This window comes from Rana temporaria, chromosome 8 (assembly GCF_905171775.1).
Source record: "Rana temporaria chromosome 8, aRanTem1.1, whole genome shotgun sequence".
NCBI lineage: Eukaryota > Metazoa > Chordata > Amphibia > Anura > Ranidae > Rana > Rana temporaria.
Window position 1 is genome coordinate 187,696,114 of NC_053496.1, and position 18,885 is coordinate 187,714,998.

At 44.1% G+C, this 18,885-nt stretch overlaps 1 protein-coding gene across 1 annotated transcript; it reads right to left on the bottom strand.

The window, feature by feature from the left end:
• Window positions 1-16,221: 16,221 nt before the first annotated feature.
• LOC120909730 (gastrula zinc finger protein XlCGF67.1-like) lies at window positions 16,222-17,065 on the bottom strand (the record flags this gene model as incomplete). Its single annotated transcript, XM_040321457.1, has 1 exon — window positions 16,222-17,065. A coding segment is annotated over one exon (735 nt), but the record flags the coding sequence as incomplete, so codon positions are not given.
• Window positions 17,066-18,885: the final 1,820 nt, after the last annotated feature.

The following is an 18,885-nucleotide window of genomic DNA, read 5'->3' on the forward strand; positions in this document are numbered from 1 at the left end:
TCAGGGGTTTTTCTAGGTGGAAAAAGACCAGGGGCTTCAGCCCGAAGTCCAGGCCCGGCACCGGGGGGGCCTGGACAAATTGGGGGCAAATTGCGCGGTCGTGCGACGTGGCTTCCAAACAAAAGTGACGTCCTTTTTTTCCCACAAATAAAGCTTTCTTTCGGTGGTATTTGATCACCTATAAACGAAAATAGAGCCACAATTTTGAAAAAAATTATATATTTTTAACTTTTTCTATAATAAATTTCCCCAAAAAACATTTTTTCCTCAGTTTAGGCCAGGGGTTTCCAAAGTACGGCCTGCGGGCCACATCCGACCCGCAAGGACGTTTCTTCCGGCCCGCAGCTAGAGTCCTCAGGGACGGTCTCTGCTCGGGTTGCAGGGCTTGCTCTGCATACTGACAGGCGGTGACACGTGCACGCTGTTGACGTTCAGATTTATTCAGTGCAGACTAGCCTCCCGCCCGCAGTTAAATTCAGTGACCTTGACGCTGTCATGTCACAGCGTGCACGTGTAACAGCTGAGTGGGAGCCGGGAAGTGCAGTAAATCTTCTCTACAGCCAGCCCTTGAGAGGAGTATCAGCGGTAACGTACACAGATCTACAGGGGAAGTATAGGACGGTGCAGGGAGACTGATGGAGAAAGAAATGTGCTCTAGTGGGGATGCAAGAGAAGGGGGGGACTGTGATGGGGACAAAAGTGTGGAGGGAGGGAGCTGTAATGGAGGACACAAATGTTAAGGGGGGGCTCTGATGGGGGCACAAGTGTGGGGGGACTCTGATAGAGGACGTGTGTGTGTGTGTGGGGGGCTCTAATGGGGACACAAGTGTTTGGGGGGCTCTGATGGGGTCACATATTCAGGGGGGATTATGATGGGGACACAGTTGTTCATGGAGTCTCAGGTGGGGACACAAATGTGGGAGGGGAACTCTGGTAGGGGACACAAGGATGGGGGGGGGCTCTGATGGATGCACATATTCAGGGGGATTATGATGGGGACACAATTGTTTGGGGGGACTCTGATGGGGGCACAAGTGTTTGGGGACTCTGTTGGGGCACAAGTGTTTGGGGGGGGACTCTGGTGGGGGCACATATTTAAGGGGGATTAAGATGAGGACACATATTTGGGGGGGGATTAAGATGTGGACACATATTTGGGGGGATTAAGATGTGGACACATATTTGGGGGGATTAAGATGAGGACACATATTTGGGTGGGATTAAGATGGGCACACATATTCAGGGGGGATTAAGATAGAGACACATATTCAAGGGGGGATTAAGATGGGGAGTTTATCAAGGAGTCTCTGGTGGGGACACATATGTGGGAGGAAGACTCTGATAGGGGACACAAGGATGGGGGGGGCTCTGATGGGGGACATAAGTGTGCAGGGGGGCTTTGATTGGGACACAAGTGTGGGGGCTCTAATGGGGACACAAATGGGCAGAAGGGGATTTAATGGGTGTGGGGAGGTGGCTATGAGGATAGTGTGTGGCAGGGTCTCTGATGTGGACACAAATGTGTAGGGGTGGCTTTAAATGGAGACACAAATGTGCAGGCAGAATCTGATGAGGACACAATTGTGTAAGGAGACTCTGATGGGGACACAGATGTATGGAGAGACTCTGCTGGGGACAGAAATGGGCAGGGAGTCTCTGATGGGGACACAGATGTATGGAGAGACTCTGCTGGGGACAGAGATGGGCAGGGAGTCTCTGATGGGGACACAGATGTATGGAGAGACTCTGCTGGGGACAGAGATGGGCAGGGAGTCTCTGATGGGGACACAGATGTACTGTATCAGGAAATTCTAAGTGTTTAGCCCTGGTGCACGAGACTCGGGGCTCTGAGAGCAGCCTTTCAAATTCTATTCTATTTCTTGGCTGAGGATTAATTTCGAAATAACTCGGCCCGCGAAAATCTGTGAAATTTATAAAGCGGCCCTCGAAGTAAAAAGTTTGGAGACCCCTGGTTTAGGCCGATACGTATTTTTCTACATATTAGTGGTAAAAAAGAAAAGAAAAATCGCAGTAAGGCCTCATTCACACATGTCAGTTTTGACGGCGGACCTGAACGGCCGCTCCATGCATCCCTATGGAGCGTCGGATGTCAGCGGAGACATGTCCGCTGACATCCAACCCTATCTGATCCACTAAAAACAGACGTATGGGGGGGCATGTCCCCATCCGTCCATGCAGATCGGATCGGGTAAGATCTGATGAAATGCTGTCCGTTTTCATCAGATCGCTCCATAGGAGACAGCGGTGCCCGACAAGCCCCTCCCCGCTCAGTGAGCAGAGAGGAGCTTGTCATCCGTCGGCTCAGCGGAGATCTGCGGACTGATCTCCCGCTGAGCGGGCGGACTCCGTAGGAACGGAGTCCGCCTCGTGTGAATGGGGCCTTAGGCCGCGTACACACGGTCGTTCCAAACCAATGAGAATGGTCCGACGGGCCATTTCCATCGGTTCACCGCTGAAGTGGCCTGATGGTCTGATGTGCGTACACACCATCGTTCCAAAAACCAATCGGGTCAGAACGCGGTGACGTCAAACACACGACGTGCTGAATAAAACGAAGTTCAATGCTTCCAAGCATGCGTCGACTTGATTCAGAGCATGCGCGGGTTTTGAACCGATGCTTTCTGTACTAACCTTCGGTTTGGACCAATCGGGCAGTGGTCCATCGGTTTGATTTTGAAGCATTTTTTTTAAAATTTTGGACCGAAGGAAAACAGACCGATGGGCTATACACACGGTCGGTTTCGACCGATGAAACTGAACCTCGGTCCATTCTCATCGGTTTTGTCCGACCGTGTGTATGCGGCCTGAGTGTTTATTGATTGGTTTGCGCAAGTCATAGCTTCTAGTGATGGACGAACATCCGATGGGACAGTTCGCGAACGATTTCAAATGTCCGCGAACCGCAAGTTCGCATCGGGCTCCATTGACTTTAATGGCAGGCGAATATTAAAAACCTGCAGGTCATATTTGCAGCCACAAAATACTTACTAGCTGTGCACAAATAGTCCCACAACATGGACACTGACCTACCAGAAGTATTAAGTGAAAAGCCGGATACATAAGTAAGTGCCGGCCATTACAGGCCCCAAAAAGCAAACAACTTTGTATTCTGTGGCTGGTGGTACATTAGGCATTCACTGGATACAGAAGTAAGTGTCGGCCATTACAGGCCCCAAAAATTAGCCCACGGCCACAGGCGTTCACCGAGCAGCAAACAACTTTGTATTCTGTGGCTCGTGGTACATTAGGCATTCACCGGATACAGAGTAAAGTGTCGGCCATTACAGGCCCGAGAAATTAGCCCACAGGCGTTCACCAGAATTTGAATGAAACATGGTCTACTGGTCACATATGTTGAATTCCTCCGAGATCCATCCCTTATTCATTTTTATAAATGTGAGGTAGTCAAGACTGTTGTGAGCTAGGCGAGTGCGCTTATCGGTCACGACCCCCCCCCTGCTGCGCTGAACGTCCTTTCGGACAGCACACTGGATGAGGGGCAAGCCAACAGTTCCATTGCAAATTGTGCAAGCTCTGGCCAGAGGTCAAGCCTGCCCACCCAGTAGTCCAGGGGTTCATCAATTCTCAGTGCGTCCACATCGGCCGTTAACCCGATGTAGTGGACAAATGAATAAAAACTCACATGTTGCAGGAAACTACAAGACGTACAAATGAACAAAAACTCACATGTCGCAGGAACCTACAAGACGTACAAATGAATAAAAACTCACATGTCGCAGGAACCTACAAGACGTACAAATGAACAAAAACTCACATGTCGCAGGAACCTACAAGACGTACAAATGAATAAAAACTCACATGTCGCAGGAACCTACAAGACGTACAAATGAAGAAAAACTCACATGTCGCAGGAACCTACAACACGTACAAATGAACAAAAACTCACATGTCGCAGGAACCTACAAGACGTACAACTGAATAAAAACTCACATGTCACAGGAACCTACAAGACGTAAAAAATGAACAAAAACTCACATGTCGCAGAAACCTACAAGACGTAAAAAATGAACAAAAACTCACGTCGCAGGAACCTACAAGACGGACAAATGAATAAAAACTCACATGTCGCAGAAACCTACAAGACGTAAAAAATGAACAAAAACTCACATGTCGCAGGAACCTACAAGACGTAAAAAATGAACAAAAACTCACATATCGCAGAAACCTACAAGACGTAAAAAATGAACAAAAACTCACATGTCGCAGGAACCTACAAGACGTACAAATGAACAAAAACTCACATGTCGCAGGAACCTACAAGACGTACAAATGAACAAAAACTCACATGTCGCAGGAACCTACAAGACGTACAAATGAATAAAAACTCACATGTCACAGGAACCTACAAGACGTATAAATGAACAAAAACTCACATGTCGCAGGAACCTACAAGACGTACAAATGAACAAAAACTCACATGTCGCAGGAACCTACAAGACGTACAAATGAACAAAAACTCAAATGTCACAGGAACCTACAAGACATACAAATGAATAAAAACTCACATGTCGCAGGAACCTACAAATGAACAAAAACCCAAATGTCGCAGGAACCTACAAGACGTAAAAATGAATAAAAACTCACGTCACAGGAACCTACAAGACGTACAAATGAACAAAAACTCACATGTCGCAGGAACCTACAAGACGTACAAATGAACAAAAACTCACATATCGCAGGAACCTACAAGACTTACAAATGAACAAAAACCCAAATGTCGCAGGAACCTACAAGACGTACAAATGAATAAAAACCCAAATGTCGCAGGAACCTACAAGACGTACAAATGAACAAAAACTCACATATCGCAGGAACCTACAAGACGTACAAATGAAGAGATCCATGCTTAATTCATTTTTATAAATGTGAGGTAGTCAACACTGTTGTGAGCTAGGCGAGTGCGCTTATCGGTCACGACCCCCCCTGCTGGGCTGAACGTCCTTTCGGACAGCACACTGGATGAGGGGCAAGCCAACAGTTCCATTGCAAACTGTGCAAGCTCTGGCCAGAGGTCAAGCCTGCCCACCCAGTAGTCCAGGGGCTCATCACTTCTCAGTGCGTCCACATCGGCCGTTAACCCGATGTAGTCGGACAAATGAATAAAAACTCACATGTCGCAGGAACCTACAAGACGTACAAATGAATAAAAACTCACATGTCGCAGGAACCTACAAATGAACAAAAACTCACATGTCGCAGGAACCTACAAGACGTACAAATGAACAAAAACTCACATGTCGCAGGAACCTACAAGACGTACAAATGAACAAAAACTCACATGTCGCAGGAACCTACAAATGAACAAAAACTCACATGTCGCAGGAACCTACAAGACGTACAAATGAATAAAAACTCACATGTCGCAGGAACCTACAAGACGTACAAATGAACAAAAACTCACATGTCGCAGGAACCTACAAGACGTACAAATGAACAAAAACTCAAATGTCGCAGGAACCTACAAGACGTACAACTGAATAAAAACTCACATGTCACAGGAACCTACAAGACGTACAAATGAACAAAAACTCACATGTCGCAGGAACCTACAAGACGTACAAATGAACAAAAACTCAAATGTCGCAGGAACCTACAAGACGTACAACTGAATAAAAACTCACATGTCACAGGAACCTACAAGACGTAAAAAATGAACAAAAACTCACATGTCGCAGGAACCTACAAGACGTACAAATGAACAAAAACCCAAATGTCGCAGGAACCTACAAGACGTACAAATGAACAAAAACCCAAATGTCGCAGGAACCTACAAGACGTACAAATGAACAAAAACTCACATGTCGCAGGAACCTACAAGACGTACAAATGAAAAAAAAACTTACGTCGCAGGAACCTACAAGACGTACAAATGAACAAAAACCCAAATGTTGCAGGAACCTACAAATGAACAAAAACTCACATGTCGCAGGAACCTACAAATGAACAAAAACTCACATGTCGCAGGAACCTACAAGACGTACAAATGAACAAAAACTCACATGTCGCAGGAACCTACAAATGAACAAAAACTCACATGTCGCAGGAACCTACAAGACGTACAAATGAACAAAAACTCACATGTCGCAGGAACCTACAAGACTAACAAATGAACAAAAACTCACATGTCGCAGGAACCTACAAGACGTACAAATGAACAAAAACTCACATGTCGCAGGAACCTACAAGACGTACAAATGAACAAAAACTCACATGTCGCAGGAACCTACAACACGTACAAATGAACAAAAACTCACATGTCGCAGGAACCTACAAGACGTACAAATGAACAAAAACTCACATGTCGCAGGAACCTACAAGACGTACAAATGAAAAAAAAACTTACGTCGCAGGAACCTACAAGACGTACAAATGAATAAAAACTCACGTCGCAGGAACCTACAAGACGTACAAATGAACAAAAACCCAAATGTTGCAGGAACCTACAAATGAACAAAAACTCACATGTCGCAGGAACCTACAAGACGTACAAATGAACAAAAACTCACATGTCGCAGGAACCTACAAATGAACAAAAACTCACATGTCGCAGGAACCTACAAGACGTACAAATGAACAAAAACTCACATGTCGCAGGAACCTACAAGACGTACAAATGAACAAAAACTCACATGTCGCAGGAACCTACAAGACGTACAAATGAACAAAAACTCACATGTCGCAGGAACCTACAAGACGTACAAATGAACAAAAACTCACATGTCGCAGGAACCTACAAGACATACAAATGAATAAAAACTCACGTCGCAGGAACCTACAAGACGTACAAATGAACAAAAACTCACATGTCGCAGGAACCTACAAGACGTACAAATGAATAAAAACTCACATGTCGCAGGAACCTACAAGACGTACAAATGAACAAAAACTCACATGTCGCAGGAACCTACAAGACGTACAAATGAATAAAAACTCACATGTCGCAGGAACCTACAAATGAACAAAAACTCACATGTCGCAGGAACCTACAAGACGTACAAATGAACAAAAACTCACATGTCGCAGGAACCTACAAGACGTACAAATGAACAAAAACTCACATGTCGCAGGAACCTACAAATGAACAAAAACTCACATGTCGCAGGAACCTACAAGACGTACAAATGAATAAAAACTCACATGTCGCAGGAACCTACAAGACGTACAAATGAACAAAAACTCACATGTCGCAGGAACCTACAAGACGTACAAATGAACAAAAACTCAAATGTCGCAGGAACCTACAAGACGTACAACTGAATAAAAACTCACATGTCACAGGAACCTACAAGACGTACAAATGAACAAAAACTCACATGTCGCAGGAACCTACAAGACGTACAAATGAACAAAAACTCAAATGTCGCAGGAACCTACAAGACGTACAACTGAATAAAAACTCACATGTCACAGGAACCTACAAGACGTAAAAAATGAACAAAAACTCACATGTCGCAGGAACCTACAAGACGTACAAATGAACAAAAACCCAAATGTCGCAGGAACCTACAAGACGTACAAATGAACAAAAACCCAAATGTCGCAGGAACCTACAAGACGTACAAATGAACAAAAACTCACATGTCGCAGGAACCTACAAGACGTACAAATGAAAAAAAAACTTACGTCGCAGGAACCTACAAGACGTACAAATGAACAAAAACCCAAATGTTGCAGGAACCTACAAATGAACAAAAACTCACATGTCGCAGGAACCTACAAATGAACAAAAACTCACATGTCGCAGGAACCTACAAGACGTACAAATGAACAAAAACTCACATGTCGCAGGAACCTACAAATGAACAAAAACTCACATGTCGCAGGAACCTACAAGACGTACAAATGAACAAAAACTCACATGTCGCAGGAACCTACAAGACTAACAAATGAACAAAAACTCACATGTCGCAGGAACCTACAAGACGTACAAATGAACAAAAACTCACATGTCGCAGGAACCTACAAGACGTACAAATGAACAAAAACTCACATGTCGCAGGAACCTACAACACGTACAAATGAACAAAAACTCACATGTCGCAGGAACCTACAAGACGTACAAATGAACAAAAACTCACATGTCGCAGGAACCTACAAGACGTACAAATGAAAAAAAAACTTACGTCGCAGGAACCTACAAGACGTACAAATGAATAAAAACTCACGTCGCAGGAACCTACAAGACGTACAAATGAACAAAAACCCAAATGTTGCAGGAACCTACAAATGAACAAAAACTCACATGTCGCAGGAACCTACAAGACGTACAAATGAACAAAAACTCACATGTCGCAGGAACCTACAAATGAACAAAAACTCACATGTCGCAGGAACCTACAAGACGTACAAATGAACAAAAACTCACATGTCGCAGGAACCTACAAGACGTACAAATGAACAAAAACTCACATGTCGCAGGAACCTACAAGACGTACAAATGAACAAAAACTCACATGTCGCAGGAACCTACAAGACGTACAAATGAACAAAAACTCACATGTCGCAGGAACCTACAAGACATACAAATGAATAAAAACTCACGTCGCAGGAACCTACAAGACGTACAAATGAACAAAAACTCACATGTCGCAGGAACCTACAAGACGTACAAATGAATAAAAACTCACATGTCGCAGGAACCTACAAGACGTACAAATGAACAAAAACTCACATGTCGCAGGAACCTACAAGACGTACAAATGAATAAAAACTCACATGTCGCAGGAACCTACAAATGAACAAAAACTCACATGTCGCAGGAACCTACAAGACGTACAAATGAACAAAAACTCACATGTCGCAGGAACCTACAAGACGTACAAATGAACAAAAACTCACATGTCGCAGGAACCTACAAATGAACAAAAACTCACATGTCGCAGGAACCTACAAGACGTACAAATGAATAAAAACTCACATGTCGCAGGAACCTACAAGACGTACAAATGAACAAAAACTCACATGTCGCAGGAACCTACAAGACGTACAAATGAACAAAAACTCAAATGTCGCAGGAACCTACAAGACGTACAACTGAATAAAAACTCACATGTCACAGGAACCTACAAGACGTACAAATGAACAAAAACTCACATGTCGCAGGAACCTACAAGACGTACAAATGAACAAAAACTCAAATGTCGCAGGAACCTACAAGACGTACAACTGAATAAAAACTCACATGTCACAGGAACCTACAAGACGTAAAAAATGAACAAAAACTCACATGTCGCAGGAACCTACAAGACGTACAAATGAACAAAAACCCAAATGTCGCAGGAACCTACAAGACGTACAAATGAACAAAAACCCAAATGTCGCAGGAACCTACAAGACGTACAAATGAACAAAAACTCACATGTCGCAGGAACCTACAAGACGTACAAATGAAAAAAAAACTTACGTCGCAGGAACCTACAAGACGTACAAATGAACAAAAACCCAAATGTTGCAGGAACCTACAAATGAACAAAAACTCACATGTCGCAGGAACCTACAAATGAACAAAAACTCACATGTCGCAGGAACCTACAAGACGTACAAATGAACAAAAACTCACATGTCGCAGGAACCTACAAATGAACAAAAACTCACATGTCGCAGGAACCTACAAGACGTACAAATGAACAAAAACTCACATGTCGCAGGAACCTACAAGACTAACAAATGAACAAAAACTCACATGTCGCAGGAACCTACAAGACGTACAAATGAACAAAAACTCACATGTCGCAGGAACCTACAAGACGTACAAATGAACAAAAACTCACATGTCGCAGGAACCTACAACACGTACAAATGAACAAAAACTCACATGTCGCAGGAACCTACAAGACGTACAAATGAACAAAAACTCACATGTCGCAGGAACCTACAAGACGTACAAATGAAAAAAAAACTTACGTCGCAGGAACCTACAAGACGTACAAATGAATAAAAACTCACGTCGCAGGAACCTACAAGACGTACAAATGAACAAAAACCCAAATGTTGCAGGAACCTACAAATGAACAAAAACTCACATGTCGCAGGAACCTACAAGACGTACAAATGAACAAAAACTCACATGTCGCAGGAACCTACAAATGAACAAAAACTCACATGTCGCAGGAACCTACAAGACGTACAAATGAACAAAAACTCACATGTCGCAGGAACCTACAAGACGTACAAATGAACAAAAACTCACATGTCGCAGGAACCTACAAGACGTACAAATGAACAAAAACTCACATGTCGCAGGAACCTACAAGACGTACAAATGAACAAAAACTCACATGTCGCAGGAACCTACAAGACATACAAATGAATAAAAACTCACGTCGCAGGAACCTACAAGACGTACAAATGAACAAAAACTCACATGTCGCAGGAACCTACAAGACGTACAAATGAAGAAAAACTCACATGTCGCAGGAACCTACAACACGTACAAATGAACAAAAACTCACATGTCGCAGGAACCTACAAGACGTACAAATGAATAAAAACTCACATGTCACAGGAACCTACAAGACGTACAAATGAAGAAAAACTCACATGTCGCAGGAACCTACAACACGTACAAATGAACAAAAACTCACATGTCGCAGGAACCTACAAGACGTACAAATGAATAAAAACTCACATGTCACAGGAACCTACAAGACGTACAAATGAACAAAAACTCACATGTCGCAGGAACCTACAAGACGTACAAATGAACAAAAACTCAAATGTCGCAGGAACCTACAAGACGTACAACTGAATAAAAACTCACATGTCACAGGAACCTACAAGACGTAAAAAATGAACAAAAACTCACATGTCGCAGGAACCTACAAGACGTACAAATGAACAAAAACCCAAATGTCGCAGGAACCTACAAGACGTACAAATGAACAAAAACCCAAATGTCGCAGGAACCTACAAGACGTACAAATGAACAAAAACTCACATGTCGCAGGAACCTACAAGACGTACAAATGAAAAAAAAACTTACGTCGCAGGAACCTACAAGACGTACAAATGAACAAAAACCCAAATGTTGCAGGAACCTACAAATGAACAAAAACTCACATGTCGCAGGAACCTACAAGACGTACAAATGAACAAAAACTCACATGTCGCAGGAACCTACAAATGAACAAAAACTCACATGTCGCAGGAACCTACAAGACGTACAAATGAACAAAAACTCACATGTCGCAGGAACCTACAAGACGTACAAATGAACAAAAACTCACATGTCGCAGGAACCTACAAGACTAACAAATGAACAAAAACTCACATGTCACAGGAACCTACAAGAGGTACAAATGAACAAAAACTCACATGTCGCAGGAACCTACAAGACTAACAAATGAACAAAAACTCACATGTCGCAGGAACCTACAAGACGTACAAATGAACAAAAACTCACATGTCGCAGGAACCTACAAGACGTACAAATGAACAAAAACTCACATGTCGCAGGAACCTACAAGACGTACAAATGAACAAAAACTCACATGTCGCAGGAACCTACAAGACGTACAAATGAAAAAAAAACTTACGTCGCAGGAACCTACAAGACGTACAAATGAATAAAAACTCACGTCGCAGGAACCTACAAGACGTACAAATGAACAAAAACCCAAATGTTGCAGGAACCTACAAATGAACAAAAACTCACATGTCGCAGGAACCTACAAGACGTACAAATGAACAAAAACTCACATGTCGCAGGAACCTACAAATGAACAAAAACTCACATGTCGCAGGAACCTACAAGACGTACAAATGAACAAAAACTCACATGTCGCAGGAACCTACAAGACGTACAAATGAACAAAAACTCACATGTCGCAGGAACCTACAAGACGTACAAATGAACAAAAACTCACATGTCACAGGAACCTACAAGACGTACAAATGAACAAAAACTCACATGTCGCAGGAACCTACAAGACATACAAATGAATAAAAACTCACGTCGCAGGAACCTACAAGACGTACAAATGAACAAAAACTCACATGTCGCAGGAACCTACAAGACGTACAAATGAACAAAAACCCAAATGTCGCAGGAACCTACAAGACGTACAAATGAACAAAAACTCACATGTCGCAAGAACCTACAAGACGTACAAATGAACAAAAACTCACATGTCGCAGGAACCTACAAGAGGTACAAATGAATAAAAACTCACATGTCGCAGGAACCTACAAGACGTACAAATGAACAAAAACTCACATGTCGCAGGAACCTACAAGACTTACAAATGAACAAAAACCCAAATGTCGCAGGAACCTACAAGACGTACAAATGAACAAAAACCCAAATGTCGCAGGATCCTACAAGACGTACAAATGAACAAAAACTCACATGTCGCAGGAACCTACAAGACGTACAAATGAACAAAAACTCACATGTCGCAGGAACCTACAAGACGTACAAATGAATAAAAACTCACATGTCGCAGGAACCTACAAGACGTACAAATGAATAAAAACTCACATGTCGCAGGAACCTACAAGACGTACAAATGAATAAAAACTCACATGTCGCAGGAACCTACAAGACGAACAAATGAACAAAAACTCACATGTCGCAGGACCCTACAAGACGTACAAATGAATAAAAACTTACATGTCGCAGGAACCTACAGGACGTACAAATGAATAAAAACTCACGTCGCAGGAACCTACAAGACGTACAAATTACAAAAACTCACATGTCGCAGGAACCTACAAGACGTACAAATTACAAAAACTCACATGTCGCAGGAACCTACAAGACGTACAAATGAACAAAAACCCAAATGTCGCAGGAACCTACAAATGAACAAAAACTCACATGTCGCAGGAACCTACAAGACGTACAAATGAACAAAAACTCACATGTCGCAGGAACCTACAAGACGTACAAATGAACAAAAACTCACATGTCGCAGGAACCTACAAGACGTACAAATGAACAAAAACTCACATGTCGCAGGAACCTACAAGACGTACAAATGAATAAAAACTCACGTCGCAGGAACCTACAAGACGTACAAATGAACAAAAACTCACATGTCGCAGGAACCTACAAGACGTACAAATGAACAAAAACTCACATGTTGCAGAAACCTACAAGACGTACAAATGAACAAAAACTCACATGTTGCAGGAACCTACAAGACGTACAAATGAACAAAAACTCACATGTCGCAGGAACCTACAAGACATACAAATGAACAAAAACTCACATGTCGCAGGAACCTACAAGACGTACAAATGAACAAAAACTCACATGTTGCAGAAACCTACAAGACATACAAATGAACAAAAACTCACATGTCGCAGGAACCTACAAGACGTACAAATAAACAAAAACTCACATGTTGCAGGAACCTACAAGACGTACAAATAAACAAAAACTCACATGTCGCAGGAACCTACAAGACGTACAAATGAACAAAAACTCACATGTCGCAGGAACCTACAAGACGTACAAATGAATAAAAACTCACATGTCGCAGGAACCTACAAGACGTACAAATGAACGAAAACTCACATGTCGCAGGAACCTACAAGACGTACAAATGAACAAAAACTCACATGTTGCAGAAACCTATGAATGTAAATGTTGATGGCATTCCATGTTACATATTCCTGTGCACACCGGAGTGAGAACAATTCCACACCCGATATTCACAATTACCTCCAAACTGATGACCTGTGAAGGCTTCCAAAGCGCCTCCTATGAGGAATATATTGGATAACAATGTTTGTCATTACACCCACACACACAATACATTTTTTTTATTATAATTTTTACTTTTAAACAGATTACAGTCATAGAATCAGGAAATAGTAAAAAGGTAGAAATGCGATTGGTCAGGAAAATGACTTGTCTGGAATGTGGAGGCGGAGTCATACAATACAATACACAACGTGTTCCATTATTATAACAAAGTATTGTAGAAAAGATCACACCATAGAAAATGGGGGAAAAATAGAAAATAAACCCGGATATTAAGGGGGAATTTGTGTACGAGGAACACCTTAACAATCACCACCATTTTATTCTCCGGGGCCTCTGCTTTCAGATAATATACAGTCCTGATCAAAAGTTTAAGACCACTCGAAAAATGGCAAAAAATCATAATTTTCATTGTTGGATCTTAACAAGGTTCCAAGTAGAGCTTCAACATGCAACAAGAAGAAATGAGAGCGAGACAAAACATTTTTTGAGCATTCAATTTAATGAAAACAACGAATAAACTGACACAGGCTGTTTTTCAGCTGATCAAAAGTTTAGGACCACACGCCTTTAAAAGGCCAAATCTGGGGGAGCTGCGGTGGCTCAATGCGATTGGCACTGCGCTGACAAGCCATTCACCTCTGCAACTAGGGGTTCAGATCCCGGTCTCAGCTACATGTGAATTGAGTTTGGTGGTCTCAGCCCGGCTCCCGGTGGGTGTGCTATGCGAGGTAAGCTTGCGCTTAGTACGCCCACCCCCCTCCCACAAAAACCACCACACTTACACGCACTTGAAATTGGGTTAACATGCACGCACTTTGACCACGCGGTCTCTAAAAAGAGAGGCGAAGGACTAACGGGGCTGGTTGAGCGGGCAAATCCTCTCACTCCCTTATAGGGAGTCCCTCTGCCCCGTTGGGCTTCAAAGCGGAGCAGGTAGGGCGGGCTGTGTGGGAGGACCCCCTCACACACCCGCCATTGCCACCCGGGGCATGGAGAAAGGTGGCAGATTGCCTCTGGGGGAGGCCTGCCTACTCCCAACTCCTACAGTCCGGCTCCTCTCTTGAGTACACGCACAAAATACACTTAAAAAAAAAAAAGGCCAAATCTGTGCAAAGATGTGGATTCTATGGCCCGGATTCACAATGCACTTGCGCCGACATATCTCAACATACGCCCACGTAAGTGCAAATGTGCGCCGTCGTATCTGTGCGCCGGACCCACAAACTAAGATACGCCTAAAAACAGGCTTCATCCCGCCGACGTAACTTGCCTACGCCGGCGTAGGGTGGGCGCACATTTATGCCGGACGCATGGTGGCGCTGCCATTGATTAGACATTCAAATGAGGAAAGTATGGCGATTCACGAACCTGCGCGCGCCCGACGCAGGCTACGAGAGGTGCGCGTAAGTTGTACGTCCGGCGCAAAGTTAAGCCCCATAAAGGAGGTGTAACTCATCAGCAGACATGTAAAGGTCTGCACCAGGGAACACAAGCCGGCGTTGGACGTGTGTCTGGATGGGCGTAGATTACGTTCATGGCGTAGGCAGTGATCCGGCGTATCTTAGGCAGTTGTTCCGACGTGGTTGTGAGCATGCGCACGGGGAAGCGTCCACATCACGACGCATGCGCATTTTGTTAAACGTACTTGTCTGGCTCTCAAACCATCATTTGCATGGGGTCACGCCTCATTTGCATGGGGCAAGCCCACTTCCACCTACACATTTGAAACCTACGCCGCGCCGACGCAGCTTTGGGAGCACTGGCGTCCTGAATTCCATGCTTGCCTCTCTGCGCTGCGTCGGCGTAGCGTACATCGATTTGCGATACGGCGGCGTAATGTGCGCCCGCTCTCTGTGAATCCGGGCCTTTGTCATTTTCTACAATACTTTGTTATAATAATAAAGATCCAACAATGTAAAATATGATTTTTTGCCATTTTTCAAGTGGTCTTAAACTTTTGATCAGGACTGTATGTTTTGGGGGTTTTATCTAATCTTCAGGCCCAAAAATCTGCAAGAACAGCTCCGACAGTGAAAGGGTTTATGTGAGCTAGATGGGATCACTCTGCTGTGCTCACACATTAGAGCTCCCCCTAGCTGCAGCCTGGTAATTACATCACTACATTGCTATATACAGTGGAACCTCGGATTGCGAGTCACTCGCATTCACAATATGAGCACTGTATTTTGAAAAATCCCGACTCGGTTTGCGAGTGTTGTCTTGCGAAACGAGCACGATTCAAGCCAAAGCGGTGTGCAGTACCACGTTTGGCCTGAGGTGGGAGGGCGACGGAGCCGTCCGGAAATGCTCAAAAATACTCCGTTCCCGATTTCAGCAGAGATGTCCCCGGGCCCTTCCGAGGCTCTCCGGCGCCCCCCACCTCTGGTCACATGCGGTATTGCATGCCATTGAAGTCAATGTGGAACAAACTATTTTTGTTTCCATTGACTTCTATGGGGAAAGTCGCTTTGATATGCGAGTGCTTTGGATTACAAGCATTATCCTGGAAAGGATTATACTCGTAATCGGAGGTTCCTCTGTACCTCCCAGCTTTATATAAATGTCTTCTGATAATTCTCACTCAGAAGTTGAAAGTGGCTTCTCCCCTGTGTGAGATCTCTGATGTCGGTCACGGTTGGACTTGTCTGCAAAACGTTTCCCACACTCAGAACATAAATACGGCATCTCACCCGTGTGCAATCTCATATGCCTGTGACGACTGGACTTGTCTGCAAAGCATTTCCCGCACTCGCTACAAGCATACGGCTTCTCACCCGTGTGCAGTCTCTGATGCGTGTAAAGAACATACTTCTCAGAAAACTGTTTTCCGCACTCCGAACAGGAGAACGGCTTCACACCTGTGTGGGTTCTCAGATGCGTGTTAAGACTGAACTTCCTTGAAAAGCATTTCCCGCACTCTGAACAAGAATGCGGCTTCTCGCCCCTGTGCAATTTCTGGTGTCTGTGAAGATAGGACCTATCTAAAAAATGTTTCCCGCACTCAGGACAGGAATACGGCTTCTCATCCGTTTGAGAGCTCTGATGTGTGACAAGTTGTGATTTTTCTACAAAGCTTTTCCCGAGATCAGGGCAGGAATACGACTTCTCCCCCGCGTGCGATCCCTGATGTTTTTTAAGACTAGACTTACGTGAAAAAGATTTGCCGCACTCGGGGCAGGAATGTGGCTTCTCACCTGTGTGAGATCTTTCATGCTCATTAAGACGGGATTTTAAACTGAAACATTTCCCACACTCAGTACAGGAAAACCTCTTATCTGTTGGAAGGACGGCACCGTCCCTCACAGTCTGAGGTTCCTCGGGATAAGAGGAATACGATGGTCCGGCACCGTCCCGCACAGTCTGAGGTTCCTCGGGATAAGAGGAATACGATGGTCCGGCACCGTCCCGCACAGTCTGAGGTTCCTCAGGATAAGAGGAATACGATGGTCCGGCACCGTCCTGCACAGTCTGAGGTTCCTCAGGATAAGAGGAATACGATGGTCCGGCACCATCCCGCACAGTCTGAGGTTCCTCAGGATAAGAGGAATACGATGGTCCGGCACCGTCCCGCACAGTCTGAGGTTCCTCAGGATAAGAGGAATACGATGGTCCGGCACCGTCCCGCACAGTCTGAGGTTCCTCAGGATAAGAGGAGTACGATGGTCCATCTACACTGTGTAGTGCCGGATGGACATTTGAGGTAGCCGGGTTTTCTCCTGGACTATACTGAGTGTCGTCCTCGATTACTATCCTTATTATTCCATCCTCCTCCATAGACTGCTGATCATCCCTCACATACGTCTCTTCTTCTTCTGATTTCACCTCAAATTCTATATCGATTGGATCTCCACTCTAAACCAAGAGAATGACAGGAAATATCATTAAAATATAACGTTAATGACGTGAGACCATATAGAAAAGTATCATACATTTCCATGAGTCATTTTCATGTTCTAGATGCTCCATTCCACCAACCTGATAAAGGTACGAGTAGCTGTAATCTTCCCATCTGGAATCCCGGGAATACAGAGGACGGGGACATCTCTCTGGGGGGTTCCTGGTATTAGGTGGCTCCATCATATCCTTGTGTCCTTCTGAAAACTCCTCCATCACTCCATACTCCTCATCCTCCTCTTTATACTCTTCTTTAACAACAATATTATCATTCCCGAGGTTTACACTCTGAATATATAATAAAAATGACATCAATGGTAACAATGCAGATAATGTACAGATCCTAATGATACTATCAGTGATTGTTCCTCATCTACCTGATGATGGTGGGGGATGGTGTGACCTACCTGTGTGGAATCCCGGGAATACAGAGGACGGGGACATCTCTCTGGTGGGTTCCTGGTATTAGGTGGCTCCATCATATCCTTGTGTCCTTCTGAAAACTCCTCCATCCCTCCATACTCCTCATCCTCCAATTTATACTCTTCTTTTACAACAATATTATCCTTGGGGTTTTCATTCTGAAAGATATAATAAAACATTAATTGTAACAAACATGTTTGTGTATAAATCATAACTACTAATCATTGTTCCTCATCTACCTGATGATGGTGGGGGATGGTGTGACCTTCCTGTGTGGAATCCCGGGAATACAGAGGACGGGGACATCTCTCTGGTGGGTTCCTTGAGCTAGATGACTCCTCCATGGTGTCCTGGTACAGATCCTTGTGTTCCTTTGGAATTTCAGACTCCGTCACTCCTTCCTCATCATCCTCCTTATTTAGATCAACTTTAGAATCTTTTAGGTCTCCACTCTGAATATAGAATAAAAGTGACATCAATGGTAACAATGCAGATAATGTACAGATCCTAATGATACTATCAGTGATTGTTCCTCATCTACCTGATGATGGTGGGGGATGGTGTGACCTTCCTGTGTGGAATCCCGGGAATACAGAGGACGGGGACATCTCTCTGGTGGGTTCCCATTACTGGATCCATCTGTAGGAAACACACACACTGACTGAATACATTGTTTCTATGTGTTTATCAGATGATGGGGGATCTAGGTGGAGCCTCCGTACTGCTCTCTCCTTTACAATAAAGTCTCCTCTTACCCGGTGATGTGAGGGGCGGCTGATTCTCCATCATGACGTCCTTGTAGAGATCCTTGTGTC